The 22,998-nt window shown below is 50.4% G+C and overlaps 2 protein-coding genes across 10 annotated transcripts in view; one reads left to right on the top strand and one right to left on the bottom strand.

The window, feature by feature from the left end:
- Positions 1-11,535, bottom strand: part of DEFB124 (defensin beta 124) — a 58,514-nt gene extending 46,979 nt beyond the window's left edge. For 2 of the 5 annotated variants that reach the window (XR_004957007.1, XR_004957008.1), the window contains exon 1: positions 11,263-11,533. The gene's annotated coding sequence lies outside the window, so the exon portion shown is untranslated. Of the gene's footprint in view, positions 1-11,262 lie in introns of all 5 variants that reach the window. The other 3 variants (XR_004957011.1, XR_004957006.1, XR_004957009.1) reach the window with 3 other exon arrangements.
- Positions 1-22,998, top strand: part of HM13 (histocompatibility minor 13) — a 39,369-nt gene that overhangs the window by 6,433 nt on the left and 9,938 nt on the right. For 3 of the 5 annotated variants that reach the window (XM_036244031.1, XM_036244034.1, XM_036244032.1), the window contains 9 exons: positions 1,844-1,942; positions 2,291-2,419; positions 7,359-7,441; positions 12,378-12,466; positions 14,754-14,839; positions 14,920-15,045; positions 15,723-15,780; positions 18,720-18,803; positions 21,693-21,729. In XM_036244031.1, the coding sequence (XP_036099924.1) occupies positions 1,844-1,942; positions 2,291-2,419; positions 7,359-7,441; positions 12,378-12,466; positions 14,754-14,839; positions 14,920-15,045; positions 15,723-15,780; positions 18,720-18,803; positions 21,693-21,729 (791 nt within the window). The remainder of the gene's footprint in view (positions 1-1,843; positions 1,943-2,290; positions 2,420-7,358; positions 7,442-12,377; positions 12,467-14,753; positions 14,840-14,919; positions 15,046-15,722; positions 15,781-18,719; positions 18,804-21,692; positions 21,730-22,998) is intronic. The other 2 variants (XM_036244035.1, XM_036244033.1) reach the window with 1 other exon arrangement.

The raw sequence follows: 22,998 nt of genomic DNA, 5'->3' as shown, positions 1-22,998 counted from the left end.
TATAGCTGTAGGAAAAATTCCCAGAAGTGGAATTGCTTGGTCAAAGGGGGTGTACATCTGTGCTTTTGACAGTGATTGCCAGCGTGTGCTCTACTGTAAGACCAGTGTGCCCTCCTGTCAGCAGCGTGGGCCAGCCCCTACTTTCCCCATGCCTCCCAACTCAGTGTATCATCAAATGTGTGAATTTTTGCCATTCTAATGATGAAAAACGGAATCTCATTGGACTGTAATTTGAGCTTCTCTTATTAAGAGTGAGGATGAACATTTTTCCTGTAATTAAGAGCCATTTGTAGTGCCTGTTCTGTGAATCTTCTCTTTATATCTTGAGCATGTGTAGGTTATGATTTGACATACCTGCCAAGTTGCCCTCCCCAAAAGGCTGGATGAGTTTGTATGCAAACGGGTGGCATGTAAGCTTCCCAGTTCCCCACCCCTCCATCTCCTAGTGATCATCATGGGCTTCCTGCTCTATGCCCCCATCTCCTCCCCCTTCTGCAACCTTCCACTGTGGTGCACGAGGGCCTCCCTGGGCCAAATTCTACCTTCCAGTCAGCTTGCCCCTTCGCTTGTTTTGTCCTATTGATTTTTAAGAGGCAACTGTGAACCAAAAATATTGAGACTTTGCAGCTGATCATGATCCTTTCTCTTAGGGATGCTGGTGCCTTATTCACAGGATGGACATGATGGTGGACTCTCTGGCTTTTGTGGATAGAACTTCCCTTTGGCATGAGTAGAAGTCTAGTCTAATCTGGTGTAGCTGGGGCTTTCAGTAGCTATAATACAAAACAGAATTAGACCTAAAATGCACTGAAAGTTGCAGTTGTGAAGTGGGCTTTTCCCAATGGGGAAATCTGGAAAAGCTTCTTGGCAGTGACATTTGCTGGGTCCTTGAGGACTGAGGATTTTGCCCAGCAGAGGGCATGAAGAACATCATGATCCTGAAAGCTTTTCACTCTGCGTTTTTAATGTACTACTATAGATGGATCTACATTAGAACATCTGTTAGTATGAATTCTATAAAGCCATTTGATTCCTATGTTGCATTATCACTCCATTTCCAATTTTCTATATTCATAATGAAATTAGTTTGATTGCACTGTTGTTTTTCATGTAAATATTCATCCGCTGTCAGCTCTTTACCCAGATCACATTCTTGCCAACTATAACATCTACCATTGTGAATTTAGTTGTGGCTCTCACTCCTGCCAGATTCGGTTTTCCCAAATTTCTTAAGTTTCAAGTGTTGTCAAGATTGGCTTCTCACTTCTGGTGTCTTCCCACGTGTGGTCCAGCCATTGTCAGTTTTGTTTGTTGTTGGTTTATTTCCACTCAGTATTCACTTCGTACTGGATAAAAGATTAATCATATTTACCTCTTAGCTAATCCATAAGAAAATTGGAAGTAGTCTTCATGAGTTCTAGGACAACTCTGTTAGCACCAATTTCCAGGGTTTGGGGTTTTTGTTGTTGTTGTTTTGTTTTTTCATTTACTACATATCGTGACTGCCTCTGCCGTAGCCTTCTCCCCAGATGTGCCACACATTCACGAGGTCCTCCCTGGACTTTCCCTGTCAGGGTCCAGAGTTCCTCAGTGGCAAAATAGTGGGATCAGAGCATCTTGCCCTCGGTTGGTTGGGCAGCACCCCTGGCAGAGGGAACAGCATTAACAAAGCCTTGAATTAAGAAAACACGGGACCCCTGAGGCACCTAATTGAACAGGGTGATGGGGGTGGAGAGGAGGAAAGAGATGAATGAGCTATTGGGGCATCAAATTCTCACCAGTGTCCAGCCCTTGGAGGCCAGAACCACACCCCTGCTCAGTAGGCACCTTTCTTCTCCTCTAGAATGCCTCGGACATGCCCGAGACGATCACCAGCCGGGACGCCGCCCGCTTCCCCATCATCGCCAGCTGCACGCTCTTGGGGCTCTACCTCTTTTTCAAAGTAAGTTTTTGCAACCTGTTGTGTCATTTGGTTTCAGTAACTTTATTTTCTTTTCTTTTTTCCCATCACAGGAGACATGCATGTTCACTTATAAAAAATAAAGAGCAGGAAAAAATTCATAATAATTCACCCCTAGACCCACTTCCAGAGACAACTGCTATTGGTGTTTGAGACTGTCCCACCAGCCTTGACTTATTTTTGTGGAACTTTTTGTTTTGTTTGCATAATACCAGTTTAGTTTCATGGTACTATTTATGTTGGGGTGGGCTGTAGCTTGTGTTTCGGACATACCGCTACCATACTAATTGCTTTTTTTTTTTTTTTTTTTTTTTTTTTTAATTTATCGAGGTTTATTTTCCCAATAAAAGTTACACAGGCTCAGTGTTGAAAACCTGGAAAACACAGAAAAGTAAAAAGGGGAAAACAGCAGTCATCCAAAACCCCACTTCCAGAGACAGTCACAGATTCCCTGTTGAGGTGTGTCCTTCCACTGTTTCTCCCCGTGCATGGTTTTGCCGTAGCTGTGACCATGTGGTGTACTCAGTCTTGTAGCTGCTTTGTTCACTTCCCATCAATAACATCATAAGCATTTTCTCATGTTACTGCAAGCTCTCCTCAGACTTTTTTTTAAATATAATGTGTCTTGTTTTCTAATTATAAAAGTAGTATATGCAGAAAACTTACAGAGCCCAGCCGGTGTGGCTCAGTGGTTGAGCGTCGACCCATGGACCAAGAAGTTGCCAGTTTGAATCCCAGTCAGGGCTCATGCCTGGGTTTCAGGCTCGATCCCCAGTAGGGGGCGTGCAGGAGGCAGTCAATATTTCTCTCTGTCTCCCCCCACCTTCCTTCCTCTCTCTCTAAAAAATCAATAAAACATGCCCTGGCCAGTTTGACTCAGTGGTTAGAGCATCAACCCGCAGACCAAAGAGTCTGGGTTCAATTCTGGTCAAGGGTACGTACCTTGGTTGTGGTTCAGTCCCCAGCCCTGGTTGGGGTTGTGTGGGAAGCAACCAACTGATGTCTCTCTCTCACATTGATGTTTCTCTCTCTTTCTCTATCTCCCTCCCACTCTATCTGAAAATAAATGGAAAAATATCCTAAGGTAAGTATTTAAAAAAAAAATCAATGAAACATTTAAAAAAAGAAAACTTAAAGAAGAGGGGGATATTAAGAGACAGAAAAATACACAGAAGTAATTTCTTTTGACATTTTAGCCTGTCTCTTTTCAGGCTTCTGATAAGCATGTTTTTAACATAATTATAATAATCATTATAATAGTAGTGTGAGGTCTTTTTTTTTTCTTTATTGATTTTTAGAGAGAGAGGAAGGGAGAGGGAGAGAGATAGAGATATCGATGAGAGAGAACATTGACTGGCCGCCTCCTGCACGCCCCCCACTGTGGATCGGGCCCACAACCTGGGCATGTGTCCTGACCAGGAATTGAACCGACGACCTCTTTGTGCATGGGCCAATACTCAACCACTGAGCCACACCGGCCGGGCCTCGAGGACAACCATTAATTTACATTTTAAAAATACCATGTGCATAGTTAAATTTTTTTTTTTAAATCTAAGAGAAGGTACAAATGAGCCATAATCCTCTCCTCAGTTTGGTTTCTTATGAATCTTTAATGTATAGATCTACATTTATGTGTAGATCTACATTTATGTATAGATCTACATTTATGTTAAAATTTAAAAATAACTACATGTCTGAAACATGATTTTTATCATGGAGATATTTTTGTATGAAGACAGTAAAATCGACCTCATTCTTTTTAGCAGCTGCTTGTGGTTCTGTTTTACGGATGTGTCCTGAGGCGTATTTAGTACGGAGGCATCACGGCAGTGCTGCCGGAAACATCTTTGTGCACACATCTTGGTACATATTTACAAGTGTATCTGCAGTGAGATTATCAAGTCAAATAGCATCTCTATGTATAATTTGGACAGATAGTGCCACATCAACCCAAAGAGGTTATACCAGTTTACATCCACTGTGACAGTCACAAGTGTGCTGGCTTCCATGTCGCCTCACCTGCACTGGGTGGCATCCACATTCTTTGTTTTTACCAGCCTGCGAATGAGTCAAAAGTGTAATGACTAATGCCTGTTTCCTGGTCCATCACTCCTTCATTGTTGGATCAGAACTTGGTTTCAGACTATCCCCCCCAGGCACATACACCATGGTTGACTTGCATCATCCCTCTCACTTTAAACAGAAAATTATTCTGCTTTTTATTCTTATCAGTAAATAAGAGTGAATCAGGTAACATTAAGTATTCATCGGTTGTTGTTTTTCCCCGGACCTCAGGTGAAGAGTTGAATTTCTCAAATGCTTGGTTCATAGAATACTGCCATCAATCCAAGCAGCCCCCCTTTTTCTGTTTCCCCTGTGTACTCCTGAAACCCACCTCCATTTCCTGCCTCCACCCTCTCTGCCAGAGGCACCCGCTCTGATGGTTTGATCTGTGTCCTTAGATGTGTGTCTCCTTGTAAAATATATGGTATTGGTGCATCTGTGTGTATTGAGTGAGGGTCTAGTTCCCATAAACAGGATTTTGCAAGACATCTCCCTCTGTTTCCTTTTGCTTTCCCCTGTACTTGTGAGATCTCTCTGTGGCTCTGTGTACATTTAGCCCATTGCCCCTGCCTTTGCTTTTAGCAGCTGTTTCTCAAGTCTCTGCTGTACTAAGTGCCAGGAATACACATCCAGGCCCTTGCCTCAAGACCACCTAACATTTTTAATATTTAGGATTCCTTCCTTAGACTAGGTTCCCCAGAAAGGAATTTCTGGCAGCAGAGGGGGTGCACATTTTTATTTAGGGCACTGGATGCCTGTTGCTTGGCCTGTCTCCTTCTGGCAGGTAAGCCCCAGCCTGCCTCGTGCCAGAGGACACAGCCTACCTCTTCCCCCTGTCTCCAGAATGTCCACGTTGACGTTCTGGAAAGGCAGCTGCCTGGACAGCACAGCCACCAGATTCCTCCCGAGCTCAGCCTGACAGCTGGTTGGTTACTCGGCCCCTTCCATCCTGTCCTCCTGAGTGGGGCACTAGAGTTTGTAACATTTCTCAAAATCATAAAATTTACTTTATCCCATCTCATCTAAAACTGATTGCTTTGAGTCAGCTCATGAAAATTAAACTTTCTAGTAGCCAGGGCACAAAGGAAGTGAGACTTGCTGCACAATTCCTAGTCCACACAGTCAGGCCAGCCAAGCTGAACGGTGCAGCCGAGAGAGTTTTCCCAAGGGCCCCCATTGAAGGACCCTATGTGAAAGGTTCACCACATCATCGTAAGTAAAACACAGGCCACATGCCTGTGCTCATAGGTCTTTTTCTCATAGCAGTGTAGGCCACTGATTTGCTCATCCATTCACTCATCCTATAAACACTTACTGAGTGCCTGCTACCCATCAGGCCCTGTACTGGGTGCTGGGGACACCAGGGTGAGAAAAACAGCCAACCATTCCCTGCAGGAGTTTCTTGTTAAGTGGTGGGGACAGACGCTCATTAAATGATCACATAGGTAAAGGGGAAGTTTTAGTCCTGAGAAGTGCTGTGAAAGCTAGGTCTATAGCACCCGGGAAGCACAGAAGAACCATCCTGGCGGGAACCCCTGCTCCTGCCCAGACCCTCCATATTAGACATCAGCACCTCCATCCACATGGCTCCTCGGCCAGAAACCCCAGATCCATCCTGCTCCCCGCTCCTTCTTAGTCCTCACAGCCAGCCCTCTGCACACCCCATATCTGCAGTTCCAGAGCAGGTCTGCAGGCCGACCACTGCTCATCACTTCCCTCCACCCCTGCCCCAGGCACCGTCCTCCCTGCATGGGTTATGCAGTGCCCTCCTCACTGGGCTCTGCTTCCACTCTGAAACTGTAGCCTGTCTTCCACACAGCAGCAGAGGGAGCCTCCCAGGCCATTGCATCACAGCCCTCCAGTTCCAGCCTGTCCCACTCAGATGAATCTGAAGCCTTTTCATGCCACTGCAGGGTCTGTCTCCCAGCTTCCCAGTCTCATCTCCTGACACCCTCCCCTTGCTCTCAGCTCCAGACTCGGGCCCTCACTGTTTCTGCACACATAAGCATACCCACCTCGGGACCTTTGTACTCACCCTTCACTCTGCCTCAGATGCTCTTCCCCCAAATATCCTCACAGCTGCTCCCTTTGTTAAGGGTTCTGTTCTGAATGAAATGAGTGTTGTCCTGTTGTGGGGAGGCTTTCCCTGGCCACCTGTCTAAATAGGAGCTCTCCCCACTTCTCTCTCCATCTACTTGCCCTGCTAGCTTTTCTTCTTGGCACCTGTCACCACCTGACAATATATTGCATATTTGTTTCTTTGGAGATTCTGTTTCCCTCGCTGGCACATGAAGTCTGTGAGTGCAGGGACTCTTCTGCCTTACTCCTTGCTGAATTCCCAGTGGTTAGCACGACGGCCTGCATGTAGTAGGCAGTAAGGAAGGTCCTTGCCATGTCAAGGAAAGCTGCTGAACTGAGAGCAGGAGACTGATGAGTAGCGTTGGCCCAGGTGAAGCGGAGAGCATCCAGGCAGCACGTACAGTGAGACAGGCGTGGCGTGAGCTGCAGCAGAGAGATCTGCAGTGGTCTCCATGAGGGCCTGAGAGGCCGAGGTGAGGACGGACCTTGAGCTGTGAGAGTCGAGGGAAGTTGCTGCAGTGAGGCTTTCTGCAGGGAGCGATGGGAACAGAGGGGCAGATTTCAGCAGTCCAGAACAACCCTGTTTGAGAGAGCCCGGTGTCCCTGTGACCCACACGACAGCACATTGTGGCTTCCCAGTTAGAGACCCTCATAATAACAAATTCAGGAGACGTTCCCAGAGTCTAAAATTAACAACGCGACAGTTGGCTTTGGAGCACTGTGAGAGAGAATGTTTCTCCGTTTCACCGAACAATATAAGACCAAGAAGCAGCTGTCAGGGCTGGCCGTCCTAACCTCAACCATCACTGTGGGAGGAGTTGTCCAGAGGAGTGTGATGCGGAGGGTGGGGCAGGATGCAGGTGACTTGTAACCAGTGTGCTCAGGGCCTTGGAGAAGGAAACTGAAGAGTATGTTCTTAGGTCCAGATGGCTCTCTTGGGACTCTGAACCTCAGATTCCCCTCCCCCACAATCCCATGCAGGACTCTGGACATAACTGTAGTATTGCCTGTCTCCAGGTAATGGAGCCACCAAAGCGAAAACCCACAGGCTCTTTTGGGAGGTGCATCTGGTGGTGCATCTCTTTCTTCCCCATGGCCACAGAACCAGAAGGCCCCAGTGCTGTCAGAAATCCTCCCTGACACTGTTCTCCAGCTCCAGAGGGATGAGACCAACCTCCAGAAGAGAAGCGGGGACTCTGGTTTCCTCCCAGCTGACAACCCTGACTTTCTGTTTCTCTTTGTATTTCTGCCTCAGATATTCTCCCAGGAGTACATCAACCTCTTGCTGTCCATGTATTTCTTCGTGCTGGGAATCCTGGCCCTGTCCCACACCATCAGGTCAGAAGGCATCTCTGCAGCCTCTGAAGCAGCTTTTTCAGGAGCCAGTACAGGGTCCCAGATGAGAACATGGCCTTTGGCATCATTCAGAGCCAGGTTTGAATCCTGGCTGTAAGACCCAGGGGGATCATTCTCCTGTGCCACACCCTGGGTGACCTAGGACAAGAACCATAATCTCTGGGCCACAGTTTCTTTACAAAGAGTGATAAGAGTGTCCCCCAGTTGCTGGAAAAGTAACATTTGTGAATGGTAATGTCATGTTACTTGTCGTAGTACTGAGCTGAGTAATACCAGTGCCCCCTGCCAGGTGTTAGAGCTGCTGTGCCAGGCACTATGCAAGGTGCCTCACACGTGATCTTATTGCATGAGAGAGGGCAGTGTAGTGAGAAGTTAGGAGTGCAGGCTCTGGAATTTGACTACCTGACCTTGAACCCAGACTCTGCCACTTAATAGCCCTGTGACTTTGGGCAAGTTCCTTAATCTCTCTGGCCTCAATTTCCTCGCCTGAATGTGGAGGAAAAGACTATGCCTTTCCTCATGGGTCACATGGAAAGCTTTTAGCACAGTACCTGGCACTTAATGTACTCAATAACTGCTAAATCTTATTATTATCATTGTGTTAATGTGCCAGATAATCTTATAAGGTTAGCTTTTGCTTTTAATCCTGTGTTGCATTTGGAAACTGATGCTCAGAGGGGTCAACACACTTGCTAAGATTACACAGCTGATAAGCAGCAAAGCCAAGATTCAAACCTAGGTCTGTATGGCCCCAGAGCCCATGCTTTTCCCACTGTCACCTGCTCAGATTGCCACATGCTTGTGTCAGTCAGTGGGGGTGAAGGACGTAGACCCGTGATCCTCACGTAGGGCTGCTGTTGACATTGTGGACGTGCCAGTTCTCTGTGCATTGTAAACATTTGGCATCCCTAGCCCCCTTACCAAGTGGGAGTTGTGCCTCCTGCCCAACTACAGAAGCATCCCCATCTGGTTCCATCTGGCCCCTCGAAGTGCTACAGTCTCAGGCCGAGAACCACTGATAGAGACGGTGAGGCAGCCAGCACACCACGGAGAGTTCCCAAAAGGAGGCAACACAACTTGAACTCAGCTTGGAAGGGTGGGAAACCTGGAAGAGGTGTGAAGGAGGGAGAGGCCAAGCCAGGAGCTGGAAGGTCTGTGCATGGTGAGGGGCCAATCAGAATCTTCCCAGAACAGTCAGAGAGAAATCGAGAAAGAAAGAGTAGGATCTGCGCACAAAAGCATTGAAAGCCAAGGTGAGTTTGGCCTCATTCCTCCAGACACTCTGGCAGAACAGTGTGTTAGTCAGGAGCGTGAGCTCGAGAGGCAGATGGCCCTGGAACCAAGGTCTGGCTCTGCCGGCTCCATAATTTATGTAAGCTACTTGAGCTCTCTGAGCACCAACTTTTTCACCCATAAGATGGAGATCCTCCAAGTAGGGCGTGGGACAGGTCTCCGCACGTTACAAGTTTGTAACGTGCCAGAGTACAGTGCCAAGCTCACCTTGAGTGAGCTGCTGGCCCGAGGCTACAGTGGAACTTGAACTCTGGTCTTTTGATTGAGTTCAGTGTTGTTCAACTATACCTACCTTCACCCACAAAATCTTGGTCTAGCCACCTTGGGAGAATTCCAGGCCAGCACCTCTGTGATTTAGCCCTAGCAAGATGGTGGCAGACCTACTCGCCCTTCCTCAGAGACAGACCTCTCCCTTCCCAATGGACCCACAATGGGGTGGGGTCCAGGAAGTCACTTCCAGGAACTGGGACCCATCCTTTCCCATCCTGATTAGGATTTTCCCCCACCCCCCACTCCAGTTCTCACCCATCCCACCCCTCCCCACAGCCCAACCACCATCACAGTGAGAGAACTCAGTATATTTTGAAAGCCACTGGTAGGCCATTGATTATTTTACTTTTACAACTATGAGAGCTCCATCCAGCTGCCCAAGCAGAATGTTTTGAACCTGTGTCATTTTGACACCAAAGACATGTTTTCCCTTTAGAACAATAACAAAAACATTGTCCCAGATTTGTCATGATTAGCTAAGAAACAGTTGTCCATCTGCCTTTTAACAAATTAGTCATTTTTACTGATAGAAATTATCAACAGAAAATAGAACCAGCAGCAGCTAAAACTGTACATGGTAAAATCTGTGACTAAAAATTATCAGAAGAATCATTTTCTTGATAAAATTTACAGCACAAAATTTGACCTGGGTCGATTAGAACTTATAAAAACAATGGAGCCCTGGCTGGGTGAGTCAGTCGGTTGGAACATTCTGATGTGCCAGGGTTGCAGGTTCGATCCCCGGTTGGGACACATACAGAAGTCAACCTCTGAATGTATGGATGGGCGGAACATGGTAGGACCAAAGTAAGGTTTTGAACTCAGATCTGTTCAGTATTCTTTCCAGTTCTGGGAAAGGGAAGAGAGAACTTAAAGAGGGGGTTGGCCGGCCACCTCCCAAAGTGGGTCTGAGGTCCCCTGAGGATTGGCAGAGGGGCCTGCTGAAAGGCTGTAAGACCCGAGCCCCGAGCCTCATCAGCCCCAAGGCTTGTGAGATTCCTTCTATCTCCACCATCACTTCCTGGCCCACCTCAGGCCTGTTTGGGAAGAAACCGCAGGTTAGGGTTTGGGGGAAGGCAGGGCATGCAGCCTGCCTTTACCTTGCACAACCACTGAGACTCGAGCCCGTGCCAGAATCCTGTCTGCCAAGGAAAGGATTATTTTTATCACCTGTGAACTCACACCCCACCCAGCTGACCTTTAGAGGGAAAAAGGGCCCAGAGAGCCAAAATGTGCCACTCTGGGAAGAGAAGGCCATTCACAGGTTTCTGTGACCTATGCCTTCCAGCCCCAGGGGAGAGGGCAACAGGATGTGGTTTCCCAGCAGGAAGCAGTGACCTTTAGCTTTGACGCGAGCCGTTGAGGGCCAGGAAGAAAATCTGCCTGGTACAAAAGTCTGCATTCGGAGGCATTTAAGCAAGCTTCTGCCAGCAGCCTCCCAGCACCAGGCCTCGTATGGGTAGGGTGAAGGTGAAGAGACAAGACCCCTGCCCTTAAGTTCAGACTCACACCAGACAGGTTGCTTAACTCTTGCCCTGTGTTACCCAGCAGCCCCTCTTTTCTTGGGATAACAACATCAGTGTAAAGACTTCCTACTTGAGGTTGAAACTGCAGTTAAGCTTGTAGGGCTCCAAGCATTCATTTAATCCTTTTAAGACTATGAAGGAAACCATTGCACAGAACAGTTAAGTAACTTCCCCAAGGTCACACAGCTAATAAGTGGCAGAGCCCGGAGTTGGACACAGGAAGTCTGCCTCCAGAGTCCCTGTTCTTAATCACTTCACTCTACTGATTGAGAAGCCAAGTATCAAGCTTCTAAGGAAGAGGCCAGACTGGAGTGAAGGGCTTAATTTCTAGGCCTTCTCTGTGCCTCTGCACACACACTGGCTTCAGACTTTCCCAAAAGTGATTCAGCAGACTGAGCTGAAAGTAACTTCCAGTCTCACTCATCCCAGCTTCCTCCTCCCACCTCCGCAGAGCCTGCTAGGGAAGCCAGCTCCCGATTGCATCCTTGGGCCTGCCACGTCTCATCATGCCACAGCCTTGCAGAATGGGAGGGATTGCCTATTTGACAAGTGGGGAAACTGAGCCCAGAGATCCTTCTTAACTCCACATCTTCTTTAAGTCCCAGGCTCTTAGGAAGAGGGCTCCCTTCCCCTGCCTTTACCACTGTGCCCTGGCTACTTCTTGGCCTGCCTCCATTTGCCTGTCATTGGGAACACCGTTCTGGATTTGCCCACCTCATTAGTCATGTCGATCTATCTGGCATTGGCCGATGCTTTCGAGCTCAGGCTCTGGACAAGCTCCAGTGATGAGGAATGCTCACTTCTTACGTCCCTGCTATGGATCCACTGCTGGACTAGCTTCTCCTCTGCCCTCTCTCCGGTCTCCACAGCAACACCTGAGACAGGTGGTAGTATCCCCCACTCAGCTGAGGGGATGAGCCACCAAAGTGGCTCACCCAGGGCCACACAGCTGGTGAGGGTAGATTAGGCTTCAGGGCTGGGCCACGCAAGCTTGTAGCCACTCCAGGCTGGGCCAAGAGGCCTGATATGCTAATCTTGCTCTGTAGGTGATCCAGAAAAGAAAGTCTCTGTTCCCTGCCTGGCCAGGAAGCAGAGTATGCTGGGTAACAAGAGAAGAGGCCAAACCCATCCTGGAGTTAATGTGAGGGTATTTCTGCCCTAGGGGCTGTGTGATTCATCTGGCTGATCAAGTCCAACAAGTTTGGGTTTTTGTTTGTTTGTTTTTTAATCCTCACCTGAGGATATTTTTCCATTGATTTTTAGATAGAGTGGAAAGGAGAGAGGGGGAGGGAGAGGGAGAGAGGGAGAGAGAGAGAGAAACATCGATGTGATAGAGACACATCAGTTGGTCCAATGAGTTTGTAAAAATCTCAGGCCTCACAAGTCAAGGGAGTGAGGTGACCATCAAGTCATCTAACTTAGCAGGTTGGGAAAGGAGTCCAGGAATATGCATTCATGAGGAGAGACTGCAGACAGTTCATGGACCAGGCTTTGGAATCCATTGCTCTCCTAAAAACTGTGTTTTATGTGAAAGTCTGCCTCTTTGTGTTTCTTGGGTGATAACCGAGAGGCAGTATGGAAGCACTAGAGTCCAGGGCCCAAGGTTTGCGTCTCAGCCCAGATGCTGACTCTCTGGGTGACCCTGGGCAGTCACTTGCCCTCTGAGGGCCTCTGTTTCCATATGTGTAAAGTGGGCACAGGACACCTGCCTCTCAGGACAGCTGTGAGGCTGCTGGAGATCACAGCTGGGAATGGGGGCTTTGTGGGGTTGTTGGGGCTGTGGATGCCTAGGGGCTCTGTTTGCCAATCTGCTTTGTCTTTTCTTCTAGCCCCTTCATGAGTAAGTTTTTTCCAGCCAACTTCCCAAATCGACAGTACCAGCTGCTCTTCACGCAGGGCTCTGGGGAAAACAAAGAAGGTCAGTGCTGCCCACTTTCCCCTGCCTCGGGTGTCTTCCTCCTCCACTCCCCTTTGTCTCTCCAATGTTGGGGCGTTAGGTAGAACAAGTGATGGAGAAGGTGGACTCGGGGCACACTGTCTGGGCTCACATCCCAGCTCTGCCACTGCCTGCAGGGGGGACTCCGGGTGAGCGCCTTTACCTCTCTGAGCATTGGGTGTTTTTGTTGGGGTTTTTTTCCTTCTGTAAAATAAAAGTGATGATCTGGTAGCTCCCTCATAGGCTTGTTGTTAGGACACGAGTGGGTGCTGAGTAGAAAGCATTCAGCACACTGCCTGTGTGTCGTACACTCAGTAAAAGTCATAGCCATAGCTGTGTTTATCATGCTGTTTTTAGTACGATTCTTTCCCACCTTAGATTTGAAAGGGAGGTTCCCTGGGTTTTTAAAATGTGAAAACTACAGGGAATTGGGGAAAGCCTGGATTAGTTAAGAAAATAGGTTCAGCCCTGGCCGGTTTGGCTCAGCGGTTGGAGCGTCGGCCTGCGGTACAGAGAGACCCGGGTTCGGTTCCCGCTAAGGGCACATACCTTGGTTGCAGTTTGTCCCCGGCCCTGGTTGGTCGTGCGGGTGGCAGCCACTTGATGTGTCCCTTCACATCGATGTTTCTCTCTCTCTCCCTCCCGCTCTATCTGAACAAAAAATGGAAAAATGTCCTCGGGTGAGGATTAAAAAACAAAACAAAACAAAAAAAAAAAAAAGAAAATAGGTTCAAATGTTGTAACAGGATTATCAGTGGCTTTACCAAATGGAAGGTGTTTCTCATGTGAAAGTCTGAGCTTGAGAATGTCACACGGTCTTATTGGGGCCCAGCACATTCTGCCTTGTCCCTGTCCCTAAGGAGCAGCAATTTTATGTATTTATTTATTTGTTTATTTTTCTTTATTGATTCCAGAGAGAAGGAGGGAGAGAGAGAAACATTGATGAGAGAGAACATCGATTGGCCGCCTCCTGCATGCCCCCCACTGGGGATTAGGCCCACAACCTGGGCATGTGCCCTGACCAGGAATCGAACCAGTGACCTCTTGGTGCATGGATCGACGCTCAACCACTGAGCCATTCCTGGAGGAGGGAGCAGCGATTTTATGTGATTCTCTTTTGCAACTCTAGTGCATCTCTACCCAATAAATGATTGTTGGATTTTATTTTTTTTAAGGCTAAGTTTACACCATGGAGTCTTCAGGGTCCCAGGCTCCACCTATCTCTTGCTCTGCCCCACGCAGTGGCCCTTGGGTCTGGGATGGTGCCCCGGCACTCCACTGTCTCACCAGACAGAAGGAGAGACAGCTCTATCACAGTCCCATTTAGCAGCAGGGGAAGCTGGAAACTGTGGCCATGAGCTAGTTTGCCTCATGTCCAGATAAAAAAGCAAGGTGCTGTTACACAGAGGAAAGAACGGAAATTCGGGCCAACCAGCAGTCTGCTTACACCCCGGAACTGAAAGAATTGGCTGCTCTGTGGTCCTGGGCAAGCTCCACCTCTCTCTGGGCTCCCTTCTTAGGAAACTTGGAAGTGATGGAGACTGGCCTCTACCACACGGCTCCCCACAGGAGCTGACGCAGGGACTGCCCCCTGCTTCTTCTCCAAGCTACCATCTCTTACCTTCCTCCTCTGCTCGTGACATGGGGCCACCAGCAACCTTCTTGATTCTTTTGGTGGCAAAACAGAAAGATTCCCGAAAGAGCTGGGACCTTGCTAAAGATCTGGGCTCAGTGGCAGCTGGCACTGATTGAATCCCTACTGTGTGCCAGCATTGTGCTGGCACTGATTGAATCCCTACTGTGTGCCGGCATTGTGCTGGCGCTGATTGAATGCCTACTGTGTGCCGGCATTGTGCTGGCGCTGATTGAATGCCTACTGTGTGCCGGCATTGTGCTGGTGCTGCCTAAGGACCATGTCACTTGCTCCCCACAGCAGCCTATCAGGGAGGTGATGTGATCCTCATTTTACAGATAAGGAAACTGAAGCTCAGAGAGGGAACTGTCTCCCCCAGGGTCATCCACCTACAAGTGTAGGACCCATGCTTCCAGCCACTTCCCACTGACCCCGCACCAGGCCTGGCCTGTGTTCTCTCTGAGCCTCCATTCCCTCCTCCAGGAAAATGGAGAGGCTGGGGGTGGCTCCCTTGAGCACTCTCAGCCTGTGAGCCTCTGTCAGTGCCCACAGCCATGCCCTCCTCCGTCCAGGGGCTGACAGGTGGGAGGGGCAGCCCCGCCCCGGGGAGTGGACTTACCTGGCCTCTCTGCCCAGAAATCATCAATTATGAGTTTGACACCAAGGACCTGGTGTGCCTGGGCCTGAGCAGCATCGTTGGCGTCTGGTACCTGCTGAGGAAGGTGAGTAGCCAGAGCCTGAAATGAGGTTCGTGGGGGGCAGGGGAAGCACAGCAAGTTGATCTCACTCCCACCTCCCCCAGCACTGGATTGCCAACAACCTCTTCGGCCTGGCCTTCTCCCTGAACGGGGTAGAGCTTCTGCACCTGAACAACGTCAGCACCGGCTGCATCCTGCTGGGCGGCCTCTTCATCTACGACGTCTTCTGGGTGAGTCTCTTCCTACACCCTTTCTCTGGCCCGGGCAGCCATCATCTGACAGAGGGCAGCAGCCGTGGCCTGGGAGTCAAGGTCCCAGAGAAGGTCCTCTCTGGGCTCCATTGCCCTCATCCAGGAAACGGAAGGGAGAGCAGGCCTTCTGATGCCTGGAACCCACCCTGTACCTGTTGCCTTCAGCCACCCTCATCTTGTCCTCATGGTGGCCCTGGCAGGGGTAGTGAATGCTGATTAATGAGCCCGGCACGGGCACTGAGCTGTGAAGACAGAGGCTGCTGCTGACTGCACGCTCTGGCTGTGCACAGCCCTGGGCTGGGGGACCTGCCACACTCATGCCAAGATCGTGGTCAGCCTGACGCAAGTCCCCTTTCTCTAACCTCAGGCAGCCTCTTCTCCTTTTGAAGGGATGATACTGGAGGGGCATCTCTTGGAAGGGGCAGAACCCTGGACAAACATAGGATGCCTGGCCGGGGCCCTCAGAGCCCTTTTCTGACTCCTTGATGTACCCCTTTTTGTTGCCTGGAACCAGGAGCCCCATAAAATGTCCATATGACCAGTGTTGGTAGCCACCTGCTCTCGACTCACCTGTGCTCGGAGCCCCTCCTGCTCCCTGCCCTCTCCCGGCAGATCTCAGCCTCCACCCCTTCCACACTCCTCTCTTCTCCTTCTAGGTATTTGGTACCAACGTGATGGTGACAGTGGCCAGGTCCTTTGAGGCACCAATAAAATGTAAGCAACCACCCGCACGTGGGGAGCCCCCTGCCCCCACCCCTGTGGCCCTTCCTCTTGTTATCCCTGTTTGGTCACACGTGTTCCTTAGCTCTTCCCTGTTCACCTGGTCCTCCTTCAAGCTCTGCTGTGTCTCCAGCCTGCTTTCCTTGTCCTCACTGGTACATCTGGTGGTGTTCACACCCAGCCACCCTCTGCCCAAGTCCTGGCCTCTAAGACACTTGGTCACAGTGCAGTGTGCTATGGGGTGAGCTGGAATGGGAGCAAGCATAGCGGGGGTATCTCACCACCTGCGGCAGGTCATGCAGGGCTCGCTAGAAGAGACCTGAAGCTCCCTCCTGGGGTCCCTTCAGCGCCCAGCTATTAGGCACCATCTGTCCCACATAACTCACACTGCCCTGGTTGTTCTTCAGTCTATCCATTGTTTATAAATAGTAAAAAACCAGCTACAAGCATCTTTAAACAACGGGGAAATGTTGTTATTGCACACGATAGCAAGCCCAGTGGTAGAGAGTCTCAGGTTGGTTCATGACCCTCCATGGAGTCGCCAAGAGCCCAGGTAACTTCATTTCTCCCACCCCGGCATTCTCAGCATGCCCGCCTGTCCCATATGCTCATCCCTTCGTGGTTCCAAGGTGGCTGCCAGTTCCCAGTGTCGAGTCCTCACAGCCACATCCAAAGGCAGAAAGGGGAACTCTGGCTCTCTCACCAAAGAGGGACGTTTTTCCTCACATCCCCCCTGTAGCCTCCCTCATATTTCACTGGCCAGAATTGGGTCACAGGCCCAAATCCAAACCAGCCATCAGCAAGGGAGGTGGGAGAAAGCATGATTAGCTTAGAGTTTAAGCCTTAGACTACTTAAAAGTCACCTCCTGGGGTCAGAAGACCCAAATTAGAGGCTGCCCCACACAGGCATGAGAGCAGGGACGAAGGGGGGCCGCTTGGGGGAGGCACGAGCAGTGGTGGGCTCCGTGCGAAGCTGGTCCACAGCAGTCGGCGTGGAGTTGGCCTTGGAGAGTCATTAATAGCTGTCTTTCTCACAGCCTCATTCTCCACCCCTACAGATGGGGCTTCTCCATGAGCTGGAGAGGGGCCCCTGGCACATTCGGCTCCTAAAGGCCATGGTCGCAGCTCAGTGACTCCAGAGGAAAGCAAGTTTCTCCTAGCTTTGGCTTAAGTAAATGTCTGGGGCCTGCCCTGGCTCATAAGGCGGGCATTCCCACCGGGGAGATGGAGGATCAGCATGGACAGGCCTGAGTCACTGCTCTCCCCAGTGCCTGGAGGCACAGTATTTGAATTAGCAACCTCCCAGAACCAAATGCGTCAGGTGAGGACAGTCCCCAGAGCGAGAGACCAGATGCTAGGCAAGCCAGAACAACAGGAATTCCCCACGTGCTTTGATGGGTGAACCCAGCCAAAGAGTCAGGAAAAGCTTCCCTGAGTCATGAAGGATGAATACACATTTACCAAACATGCAGGGGCAGTGTGGGCCTTTGCAGGTAGGATGAGTCCAGCTTCAGCAAAGGGCTGGAGACGAAACTGCATGGAGGGCCCTAGAAGCAGAGACTCGGGGAGGGAGTGTGACTGAGTTTAGGGGAGCAGCAGGAAAGAGGCCAGATTTGGGGTAGCCAAGGATAGCATGCCAGTGAAAGGCTCCAAACGGGGAACGACACCGTCGTATTCGGTTTCTGAGGCTTAGAATCTGGTTTCTGGCTAGCAGAGAAGGCCGGTTCCCCCGCTGCCAGTAGAGCTCAGAGGCACAGTGGTAGAGGCACATATGCCGAAGTCAGGCTGCCTGGACTTGAATCCCAGATCTGACACTTGCTGGCGATGCAGCCTTAGGAAAGAGACTTCTCTCTGGGCCCTGGTTTCCACGTCTGCCAAGACTGAGAGTGTTGAATGAGGAGATCTGTAAATCGTTGTGACTGTGCAGTCAAAGCAGGAAGAAGTCAGCAGGGAGGGAAGGGCATCTATACGTTTATTAGGGAAGCACAAGCTTACCCACAACCCCCAGCGTGCCTCTGCCTGCGGACCATTGGCCAGAGCTGGGTCATGACCACCCTCAGCAGCAAGGGAAATTGGGAATTCAGGGACCAGGGTTGTCCTGATTGTCTTAGCCTTACAGCACATTTGATCCATCCCCTGGAAAGGCTGCCCACACAAAATCAGGACTGGGTTAGTGAAGAAGGCATGAGGTAGCAGTTAACAATTTGCCAAGCATCTCATTTGCACCTCAACACTATGGGCTCAGCTCTGTTGTCATACCCATTTCACAGGTGAGAACACTAAGGTTCAGAGCGGTTAAGCAACCTGTGCAAAGTCACACATCAGAGCCAGGATTCCGACCCCGAAGCCCACGCCTAACTGCGCTTCTGCTCTCAAGGCCCAGAGGATGAAATCTAGTTACAGACACCTCTAGCCATAACTGGACACAGACAGAGGCATTTCCTCTATCTGTATGTATCCAAGCAAGCCCACCAGCGGGATTTCTGAGTGAGAGGCTTTAAGCAACCTCAGCAGATACAGAAAGGGCCTATTGCCTAGGCTCCCCCTGCTTTAGAACAAAAACCCTTGCCTGCCATACCCTGTATTAGTGAGACGGAAAACCTATCAGATGTCAGCACTGTGCAGGCTCTTTCATCCCTTTTGTCTGCTTGGCTGTAGGGTCCATCCTTAACCAAAGTGTGCCGTTGCTATATAGCTCCATAATGGCAGTAAGCCTTTGTTTGACCTAGATGATCCTAGGGCCTTCCCTGCTCTAACCCGCTGTAGTTTCAGATGGAAACATTGCCCTCCAGCCTGTCAGCATCCTCTTGCCTCGTCTCCATCCCCCCACCCAGAAATGCAGGAGTGTGAGTTTCCTACCACAGAGGTGGGGGCCAGGTGTCAGAGTGAGCTAGGCTGTCAGCAACCCCTCACCTCCCTGCCTCCCCCTGCAGTGGTGTTTCCCCAGGATCTGCTGGAGAAGGGCCTCGAAGCAGACAACTTTGCCATGCTGGGACTCGGCGATATCGTCATTCCAGGTGACCGGGCTGGAGTGGGCTAGTCATCCCTGGATCAAGGAGGAATACTGTGAAACAGGCAGCCTTACCCAGGCGGGAGGGGGAGGAGAAAGAGGATTCCACATCCCCGCCCCTGACTCAGCCCAGGGTTTGGTGAAGGAATCCACCTCAACTCACATGAGAGCGCACCAGTCATGTGCCAGGCCCCGGGCTGGCCACTGGAGGAACAGCAGTGAGCAAGGGTGTCCACAGAGTTTCTGGCCTGGTGAACACACTACTCAAGAACAAAAATAGGTGTACGACAGACTGAAATACACTAAAAAAAAAAACATGTTTCATGACAGTCTTGAAAGAACCTGACCCCTCTCACACACCCTCGCCAATGTTTACAGATGCGCTGGAACTGCCAGAGCCCCTTTGGTCCCCCTCTCCCAGAGCTGGAGGGCTCCAGGGAGAACAGGGGGCACCGTGGTGTGGGCTCCTGTGTCTGCACTCGGCTGAGAGATGGGTGCACACCCTGCTTGTCTGCACGAGCTGGCCCTGGGACCTGTTATCTGCATGTCGGTGCTGCCCGTGCACTTGTGAATGGGCACAGGTGCCCATGTCTGCAGGCCAATCGTGGGCACACATCTCTGGGGAAGACTTCCTTGCCTTGCCCTGGGGCACCAGCAGCCTAAACAACCAGTCAAGAGATGAAGGGCAAAGCTGAGCAGCCCCTCTCAGGGCAGTGACAGGGGCTGAGGTCTGGACGTGCATGTCTACAGATCTGAGCCTGGTGAAGGACAGTGAACAGCCAAAGGGCATACTTGTCCCCCCAGTCCGCAGAGTTAGAAGTTCCCCGGTGCTTGCTTAAAAGAAGAAAAGTTTGCAACAAATTAAAAGCCAATTTATTTTCCACTGCAGGAAGTAATAGCGATGCTAGTGACCCAGGATGGTACAGGCACTTCTGTTGTAATACTTACATTTTGTGATACATTTGGCGGTGAAACAGGCTTTCTCTGTCATGCCGGTGAGGAAACTGAGACTCAGAAGTGAGGGGACTTCCTGACTTCACACACTAGTAAGCAACAGCGCCCGGACTGAGTGCAAGTCTGTCTGCACAAATAGGGCCCTGTCACTGCTCCTAAACAGCCTTGACAACAGTAAGACCACCGCAGCTGCCACTTGTCAAGCACTGTGCTCAGTGCTTTTTATGTGTTGCCTTTGCTACTCACAGCAGCCTGGTGAAGCAGGGGTGTTTCCATTTTACAAATGAAGAAACTGAGTTCAAAGAGACTTGCCTATAGCATTGGGAGTGTAAGGGGGTGTGGGCTTGAACCCAGGTGTTTCCATAAGGAGCAGTGCTGTGAGGCAGGGAGACACACCCTCAGGAAGAGGCAGCTCCATTAGACAGAAGAAACTAAGTCCCGTAAAGCATTTAGTCAGTGCAGCACGACAGGCACCCACCCAACTTCCCCAGTGCCCTTGGTTACAGCCTGGGCTGGAGGCCTGCCCGGGAGGGGCGTCTCTGTGTTTCTGTATGTGCCTACACACATCAAAGTCTTTCAGCAGTCACACCAAACAGAAGTTGACTGCGCCCTCGCAGAGCCCTGGTGACATTGACCGGGTTGCTGTCTTGTGAAGACCAGATGCCTTAGGGACAGTGAAAGCTCTTGGCAGAGCTCTGACCCCTGATCAGTTGGAGAACAGTTGCAGAATTCAGCCACCAGGGGGCACTGAGTTCCTCACTTTGTTTCCAGAAAGGCAGCATTTGTTTCTGCACCCACCAACTCCCTACTCACAGCCCAGTGAGGACTAACTCGTTTCCCTTTTCAAAATTAAGCATTTGTTGCTATTCAGGGCTTCTGATCAGCAAAGAATGTTTTTGTTCCTGAGAGCTTGCTCTCAACTAAATGAGATTTAACCCTTGCCCTGTCTGAGCCCAAAGACTAGCCAGAGAGACAGACACAGACTGGTGTGGTGTGTGTGCAACATACAGAGGCTGGAGCGTGTGTCTTGGGGACTCTTAGGCTTCAGCATGTCTGGGCTGGGTTTTGAAGTGTGAATAGGAGTACAGTGAATGGACAGCCAGAGCTAACCATCCTCTCCTGCATTCCCACAGAACCTCCTCATGTTCTGCTTACTCCTGCTCTTTCTGCAGCCACCACAGGGGTCTTTTTCACAGTATGTTTAGTTTCCTGCTTAGAACTCTTCCAGAATAGAGACCCAGCTCCTCCTCCTGCCCTGTGGACCCTGCATGGCTGGTCTGTCCCCTGCATCTCCTGTTCTGGGCTACAACCTTGCTGGCTCTCCTTGCCCCCTGCCACATCCTCTGAGCCTTCTTTCCTCAGGATCTTTGCACATGCTGTTCCCTTTCCCTGGCAAGGGTCAGCAGCCAGCCCTCCTTCCCCTCAGCCTGGGTCTCAACCCAATACACCTTGCCATGATGATACACCTTCCCATGACGCAGGAAACATCTTCTCACAGTGGTACCCTCACGCTGACTTCGGTTCTGTTTGAGTGACATGTGTACCCCTTCCCCCCTTGGCTGAGCTCTGTGAAAACAAGGTTTTGCTTACCCCTAGGTTGCCTGTGGTGCCTGGTACTAGCAGCCCTTGACACACGTTTGGGTAGATGGAGCCAGTGTGACAGTACGGTGTGCTTGGAGGGGCCAGATCAATGTGGTCCCAGGCCAAAGCAAAACCCTGGGACCTTCTCATGGTTCTAGGTGGCGTGATGGTAGGGAGACAGGGTTTCTGCTGGCAGCTGGCAGTGTTGCCCCCCCCCCCCTTGGCCTCAGTGATTGCTCCACCACTGGGAACACCAGGTTGGGGAACCAGTTGTGTGTTAGTTCTTCCCTGGCCCAGTCGGGCTACATCTCCAAAGGTGCTGGCTTCCCGCCACTGTCTAACCCTGGCTTTCTCCCCCCAGGAATCTTCATTGCCTTGCTGCTGCGTTTTGATATCAGGTAAGCTGCTTAGGAACCCCAGCTCTCAGGCCCATGAGTGAGGGGCCTTCCCCTAGCAGGGGCTCTGCAAGGGCCTTCAGGAGCCCAGAGGAGGTACCTCAGGGGACCAGAACCTCCACCCCCACAGCAGCCAGAGCAATTCTGATTTTATCTGCATTTTGCGGTTCTAAGTGTTAAAAGAGTCTGTGACTAAAAAAAAAGATAAGAATCACAGGCCAGAGGATTTAAACCCAGAGGGATTAAAACCATAGTACTTTCTCCCTCTATGACCTTGGCAAGTGACCTGACCTTTTCAAGGTAAGATTTTTCATCATTACATTAGTGGTGAATAAGAGTTCCTTCCTCAGGGTTAGCATGCAGGTCTGGAGAATGCGGAGCACAGGCTGACCTCGGTAGCTCCCAGGAAAATCCAGCTGCAGTCATTGTCATTATCGTTTTTATCAGCCTGGGGGCAGGTCACCATGGCCCAGCTGCTTTAGCTGTTCCCCGCCCTCTCCTTACTTAGACTTTTTTCAGTCCATTGTAGAAAGTGAGCACAAGGGGGAGAGGAAGGGGCCAGCTTGGGTCACCAGTTAAAACACAGGAAAGGTCGCCCTTGAGTTAATAATGCACCTGGGCAGCTGGGCCTGCTGCCAGCAGGTGGCATTCAGTCACCCCAGTGGAGGGCTTGCTGTGTGTGCCCTTAATTTTGAGGTGGTTTATGAACTTTTCTTCATTTCCTCATGCCCAATAATTGCAAAAGCAATAATTGTGTTGACAGTGGTAATGAGAAACTCAGTACCAGCATCATTGAAATCCAGTTTGCATGTGAAACTTAACCTTTCTCCATCGCACACGTCTGGGCTGTTTGTGTGCCACTCTGCGCCTCATGAACACACAGACTTACAGACAGCCTTTGGAAGGGGCCTGGCCAGTTTGTAAGCTGCGGCACATCTGTGCCAGCCAGCTCTACTCTTGGCTATTCAGAGGTGACACAGAGGAACCCACAAGAGTCCCCAGACTGTTTGTTGGAGACACGTGTTCAGCTATCAGCATCCTCAGAAGCAGAATCTCTTGCAGAATAAGCAAGCCCTTTAGAGCTGGTTCCAGAATTTGTGCAACACTCCCAAAGGGGAGTCAGCTGCACCCCAGGCTTCATAACAAAGTGGTTCTCAATGTACTTGCAGCTCAAGGCTTAGAAGCAGCCAGGGCAAGGAGAGAGGGGCTCAGAAGTACTCGTTCATTTCACAGATAATGTTGCTAGGCATTGCCCAGGTGTTGGGGACACCC

The sequence above is a fragment of the Molossus molossus genome, unplaced genomic scaffold (genome assembly GCF_014108415.1).
Source record: "Molossus molossus isolate mMolMol1 unplaced genomic scaffold, mMolMol1.p scaffold_m16_p_6, whole genome shotgun sequence".
Taxonomy (NCBI): domain Eukaryota; kingdom Metazoa; phylum Chordata; class Mammalia; order Chiroptera; family Molossidae; genus Molossus; species Molossus molossus.
The sequence above is the reverse complement of the archived record's forward strand: the minus strand, read 5'-3'. Positions and strand labels throughout refer to the sequence as shown.